At 41.3% G+C, this 7,129-nt stretch overlaps 1 protein-coding gene across 1 annotated transcript in view; it reads right to left on the bottom strand.

The window, feature by feature from the left end:
- PMFBP1 (polyamine modulated factor 1 binding protein 1) overlaps positions 1 to 7,129 on the bottom strand; it is a 36,577-nt gene that overhangs the window by 25,736 nt on the left and 3,712 nt on the right. The window contains exon 2 of the mRNA XM_007463001.1: positions 1,101 to 1,343. Coding sequence (XP_007463063.1) covers positions 1,101 to 1,343 — 243 coding nt within the window. The remainder of the gene's footprint in view (positions 1 to 1,100; positions 1,344 to 7,129) is intronic.

The raw sequence follows: 7,129 nt of genomic DNA on the forward strand, positions 1-7,129 counted from the left end.
TATTTATTTATTTATGGCTGCGTTGGGTCTTTGTTGCTGTGCACGGGCTTTCTCTAGTTGCGGCAAGCAGGGGCTGCTCTTCGTTGCAGTGCGAGGGCTTCTCATTGCGGTGGCTTCTCTTTTTGGAGGAGCACAGGCTCTAGGTGTGCGGGCTTCAGTAGTTCTGGCATGCAGGCTCAGTAGTTATGGCTTGCGGGCTCTAGAGGGCAGGCTCAGTAGTTGTGGCTCGCGGGCTCTAGAGCGCAGGCTCAATAGTTGCGCATGGGCTTAGTTGCTCCACAGCATGTGGGATCTTCCCGGACCAGAGCTCGAACCTGTGTCCCCTGCATTGGCAGGCGGATTCTTAACCACTGCGCCACCAGGGAAGTCCCTGTCCCATTCCTTTGAACACATGGTTTTACTACTGCCAGTGCTATCACTTCCCAACTGATTTTAGTTCTATGGCTTTGGTCTTTGGAATTTACTTGGGATTCTACAAGGATGATACTCTCTGGTTTAAAAAAAAATACTATCCTCAGACATGAATAGAAATGAATGTCCAGAATGTACTTAAGCTAAGTCTACATGATCTAAAACTCCAGTCTGAAAAAAATGACTGATCTGGTACTGACAGCGATTGACTCAGACTCAGTGTCTGGTTATCTTATCAACTGTGCAAGTGCCAGGAATTTATATATGACCAAAACCTGATTTTTCTAAAAATGATTGACTTAATGGACCTTATACCTCCTTCAAAACCCTCAGAGAACCAGAGTCTTTTGCATTTAAATTGCCATGGTAATAGAATGGAGATGATAAACCTACATGCACACCATACACATATATGTGCGTGCACACACACACCTCCCACACATGTACACACATACAGCATACCCCATGTGCATTAATACTGGAGCTTTCACCCAATTATGCCATTCTGTTTAGTTCCCTCTGTTCAGCTTCAAAAAAAAATCAAGAATTAAAGAGGGAAAGTTGATAAAACCTGCTCAAGGTGTTGTGAAGCTCTTCTCTAAGTCCAATGCTTGCTTTCTAGTAGCTTTGGCCTGATTTCTGTAGGTACATGGGCATATGGGACATTTCCATAGTTACTTTATCTATACCTCATCTTCTTTCATCTTGCAGTGATGGTGGAGAATAACCAGGTCAGAAGTCTCCTTCTCCAGGATGGACTGATACTGCAGGAGGGAACAGTAAGAAGTCTGCAGCTCCTCGGTGCGAAACTCCAGTTCTTGCTGAAGGGCCAGCAACTTTTTCTTGAGTTGTTGGAGTTGTCTCAGATGACACTGTTTATTGGGCTCAAACTCCATGTGTGACTCCTCAAATGCTGACACTTGCTTCTTATTCTGTAATTGAGATCGAATATACAGAAAGGCTTTAGATTGTCACCAAGCAGGCATTCATTCTTTGATTTTTTTCATTTGTTCACATCCATCTATCCATCCATTTATCTTTTCATCTCCAGAGCACTTATTAAATATTTCACTCTATTCACAATTAAACATCACTTTGCACTTTCACTCTATGGGAAGGATTTAAAAGAAGGAAAAAAACATAGTTCCTTCCTACTATTTAGATCTACCATTCCTATTATGTAGGTCAGAAGAAAAAACATTCACATAAAGAACCTAGAGAATAGTATAAAGATACACGCGATAATATGCTTATGTTTTGACTTCACGTATAAAGATAACACAATTGACCTGGAAGGGAATGAATTTCCGGTTATGGTTCTTGGACTAAACTTGATTATTAAAAATGCCCAGATAAAAGGACAAACTCTTGGGGAAATAGCTTTCTGGAATTCTGGGAAACGGGAGGCAGAGATATTGTTCAGGCACATCTGGGCACTGACTCTGTCTCCTTCTGAAGGCAGATGTGACCTTGCAGATGCTGAGTGTGTGTGTGTGTGTGTGTGTGTGTGTGTGTGCGCGCGCGCGCGTATGTGTGTGTGTGCGTATGTGTGTGTGTGAGATCTCTCCCTGCCAGTCTACAATCAACCTGAAATGCTGCCACACCCCACCTACATTTTCATTCATTCATTCAATAAGCATATGTTGAATACCTACACTGTATCAGGTATTCTGCTAATAGGGCACATCCCTGAGTTGTTTATTCTAGTACAATTGAGATCTTTGCACTGATGCTTCTATATTTTCTTGCCCAATATTCCTGGTTGAAATGGAGCAGGACCCTATGGTCCTCCCCTCCATATGCTCTGCCTGCCTTTTGTCTGTAGAAAAACTTTAGCCAAAGAATAAGTTTAATCAGAGAAGTGAGAAAATGCAGAAGCAAAGTAAAGCAGTCAAACAAGACCAACTAATAATAGTTTAGTCATTAAACAAAGCCAGGGACCTTTAGTTCCTCCTCAAGGGCTATAGATAATATTCTGAGCCATATCCCTTGAGCTGTCTTGTAGATACTGAGACCCCCAGGTGAAAGAAGTTAATTACATGATGACCAGACTGTAGCCATGACACAAGCTGCCACAATTCTGAGAAATGGGCTCAAAGAGATGGGAACAAACCCACCCTGGAACTGAAGATTAACTGTACTTAAAACAATCAAGATGACGCTGATCAGACCCACTGATGACCAATTTCAAGATGACTGTCAGGGCTGACTGTGCTGTTTCTGCATGCAGCCCCCTCCCTCCACATATACACCCCTGAAACTCCACTTTAAAAGCTCTTGCCCACTGATCGTCAGTGGGGGGAGTCAGTCTTTGGATGTGAGTCTGCCCTCCTCCCCAGTTGCCAGCCTCTGAAATAAAGCAAAGTTTCCTTTTACCGACCTTGCCTCTCAAGTATTGGCTTTAGAGTAGCGACCAGTCGGATCCCGCTTTCAGTAACATGGTGACATGTGGAAGAGACGGGGGTGAAGAGGGTGGCCTGTAGGCACTCCTTAGCGCCCTTCTCTGCTTATTGTCTTCCTACTTAACACTTTCCTGGCATGTCCTTAATGTGGCATTTCATATTCTGCCTTGCATTGTAATGATCCCGGTGCATCTTATCTTTTAATTAGATTATAAATTCCCAAAGGGCAGGGGTTATGTCTACTCCTATAGGGCCTAGATTATAGATTCATACACAGCTAGGTATTGAAGGAAAGAAAGAAACAAAATAGAGAATAAGCAATCTCATTGGCTCCCAAGAATTTGAGCTTGTGGCCTTGGCCTCATTAACAGAGTAATTTCAAACTTTTTTTTAAAAAAACTTTTTTTAATCGTTTTATTGAAGTATTCTCTATATATCATAAAATTCAACTACTGTAAGTGTACAATTCAATGATTTGTAGCAAATTTATGGAGTTGGGCAACCATTATTGCAATCCAGTTTTGGAATGTTTCCATCACCTTGAAAATTCCCTCATGCCCATTTGTCACTCCCATTTCTACCCCAGCTCCAGGGAACCACTAATCTGCTTTCTGCCACAATGAATTTGCCCTTTCCAGACATTTCATATAAGTGGAATTGTATAATACGTCATATTTTGTGTCTGGCTTCTTTCACTTAGCATAATGTTTTTGAGGTTCATCCAGGCCGTAGCAAGAATCAGGATTCTGTTCTGAATACTGATTTTTACTGCTGAATAGTATGAATATACCATATTTTGTTTATTCTGTTCACCAGTTAAAAGATAGCTGGATTGCTTCAGTTTCTATTATGAGTAATGCTGCTATGAGCATTAACATGGTAGCTATTGTGTGAATATATTTTCATTTAGTTAATTTGTTTAGCAAATATTAAGGGAATACCAGCTATGTGCCAAGCACTCTACTAGGCAATGGGGATACAGAAGTATATAAAACAGAATCTCTGCCTTCGGGAATTTTGCGTCTACTGGGGGGAATGTGTGGAGGGAGAGAGAGACAGAGAGAGGGAATGAGAGGGAGAGAGAAAGGTAGCAAGTTACAGAAGTAAATTACGTAGTTTAGTAAGAGGAAAAAGTGCGGTGGAGGAGAGTAAAGCAGCGGAGGGAGATGAGGAACGCCAGGATGGAGGAAGTTGTAATTTGGAATTAATTTTGTTCTCATGGAAGATCGCTTCGAGAAGGTGACATCTGAGTTCAGACTTGGAGGAGGCAGGGAAGGAGCCTGGTGGGAATCTACAACAGGAACACTCCAGTGAGAGGTAACAGCAGGTGCTAAGGCCTGGAGGTGGGAGGTGCCTGGCGGTGTTTGAGGAGCCACTTTGTTCTGGCTGGAACAGAGACAGTAAGCGGGAGAACGGTACCAGATGAGGTGAGAAAGGAAAGGGAGGTGAGGTCCTCTAGGACCATGTAGGCCTTTCTGAAAATTTTAACTTTTCCTTTTAGGGAGGTGAAAGGCCATTGGAGTGTACTGAGCAGAGAAGTGATGTGATCTCCTGTAGATGTCACAAAGGACACACTGGCTGTTAGATTGAAAATGAACTGTAGGGAGCCAAAGATAGAAGCAGGGAGACCAGCGTGGAGGCTACTGCAAGAAACCAGGTGAGAAGTGACGGCGGCATGGACCAAGGGAGGAGTTGGGAGAAATGGCTGGATTTTAGATGTACATTTGAAAGTAGACTCCACAGGATTTGCTTCTGCATTAGATGTGGGATGGTGGGAGATAATGGTCATACAAGGCAGGATAACTCCATGGTTTTGCTCTGAGTAACTGGAGAGATGGAGTGTTAAAGAGATTAATTCAGTAAGAGCTGGGACCCAAAAGAGAGAAAATCTTCTGTAGTGAGATAAGATCAGGAAGGCTGATCAGCCCAGTTCAGAGCCAGAAAGACAACAGCTGACTGTGTCAGTTCAATCTGAAAGAGAAGACAGAAAATGCACCACAATGGTCACCAGGCAAAAAAAATCCCAGGCAAAGACAAGCTGAACCCTTGGCCTGAGAGAATTCTTTCCTAGGCCAAACAAAGCTGAATTTTGTATTTACTCTGTGTAGCTACAATTGCCAACATTTATAGTAAATTTTTTTAGTTAAGTGCTTTCATTCTCTTCAAGATAAGAATTGTGCTATTCTTACAACTCATCTGTGAATGAGGTTCAGAGAGAAGGGACTTGGGAGTGGTGTGTGTGTGTGTGTGTGTGTGTGTGTGTGTGTGTGTGTGCGTGCGCTCAGGTGTGCATGCACACAAACATATATGGGGGAGGTTCTCAAGAGCCTAAGTCCTCTGTCTATACAGGTAAACTGTGGGGTGGGGAGCTAATTGGAAAAAGACATGGTCACGAATAAATAATGTGGGTAGAACTAAAGCAAAGGAGTGAACATCTGGTGTATGGTTACTGCAGAAGGGCTTATTTTAGTAAAGTTAATACCCAATAAAATCCTCACCAAATTTTGCTCCAATCCTGTTTCTCTTGGCTTTGTTGACAGTGACTTGATCTCTGAAAATTACGAAACAGGATTCCTGGTCCTTCTAGTGCTTGTGTGCAAGTATTGATTTGGACCTGCCTCTCCACTACTGGATGTGTATGACCCAGTTGAAAACTGACTAGTCTTCTCATTATATTCTTTCTCTGCTTCCCCTTATTTCCATGTCCCCACTGTGTCTTCATTACCCAAAAGAATAAGAGAAATGCTCTTCTTTTAAAGAAGCCAAACTCTTTTAGGGCTTCCCCTCCAAGTACATCATCTATACTTTGGTGTGTTCATAATTGTACTTTGACTTTACCCTGTGGGTAAAGAATGTCTTTTCCTAGTATAAAGCTTAGTAACCTGGCAGTGATACTGGTGAACTGTTAATCATCTCTTCCTCAGAGGACATGTTAAAACTTCTGGGTTTAATTTTGGTTTGAGGTAATATAAGAGACCAACCAGATGATGAGAGTTCACTAAAATCTTTCAGTACAGGCAAAGGTAGCACCTGATCTAATTTGCCTGCTTATAAAGATCCAAGAACTGTTCATACCTGCAGAGAAACTAGAGTTTTCTTGGAAGAGAATTAAACATTTGCACACTGTAGATACCTATGGGCTTAGGAATCAAATTTCAAAGACTTGGAGAAATGCCTAGACTTATCTGAGACCTATTAAATTTCTACTTATTTATCCTTAAGTATTCAAAACATTATTTTTCTTAATTCTACATGAATAGAAAATGACATACTATGGATTAAGCCTGAATTTCACTTACATTTGTACCAAAAAGCAGTGTCACAAAGGCATCAATGCATTTTCTACTGCTTCTTTGTCTTCTTTTTTAAAAAGTTTTCTTTAGACTGAAGACATAGATATTTTATTAGATTCTGCTTTGACCTTTAAACTGAGATCTGGAGAAAATGAGCAAGTTGGAAACAGTCTCATGGAAGTAAGATTAGCTCCTAAAATGACCATCCAGGGTTGGACATGATTCTGGAGGCCATCTGGTCTACCAGTGTTTCTCAGATAGATTTCTGTCCAGGCCTCAGTTGTCTTAAAAGATAGAGGACTTGGCCACCTGTAGGAACCTGTTGCCATATTTAGACTACTTTTCAGCCCTACTTATGGTCAAAGAGATTATAGCTACTGCTCCCTCCTTGCCTATGTGGCCACTTGATCACAGAAGAAAATTAATTGGCCTGGCATGATTCACCTTTTGAAAAGTCATGTTGGTTTCCACCCAATACTTTGTGCTTTTCAAGTTGTTGCTAATTGTTTGATGTTAAGTTCTATATTTTCCCTGATATTGAAGTTAAGCTGACAGGTCTATAATTACCAGGATTGTCCTTTTTCCCTTTTTAAAAAGATGAGCACTGCATTTACCCTTTTTCAGTCTACAGGGACTTTCTTTATCCCCTTGAGTTCTCAAAAATAATCACTAGCAGCTATGTAATAACACCTGCCAATTCCTTAAGTACTCTTTATTTATTTATTTATTTATTTTGGCTGTGTTGGGTCTTATTTTTTTTTTTTTTTTACATCTTTATTGGAGTATAATTGCTTTACAATGGTGTGTTAGTTTCTGCTGTATAACAAAGTGAATCAGTTATACATATACATATGTTCCCATATCTCTTCCCTCTTGCGTCTCCCTCCCTCCCACCCTCCCTATCCCACCCCTCTAGGTGGTCACAAAGCACCGAGCTGATCTCCCTGTGCTATGAGGCTGCTTACCACTAGCTATCTATTTTACATTTGGTAGTGTATATATGTCCATGCCACTCTCTCACTT

This window comes from Lipotes vexillifer, unplaced genomic scaffold (assembly GCF_000442215.2).
Source record: "Lipotes vexillifer unplaced genomic scaffold, Lipotes_vexillifer_v1.1 scaffold70, whole genome shotgun sequence".
NCBI lineage: Eukaryota > Metazoa > Chordata > Mammalia > Artiodactyla > Lipotidae > Lipotes > Lipotes vexillifer.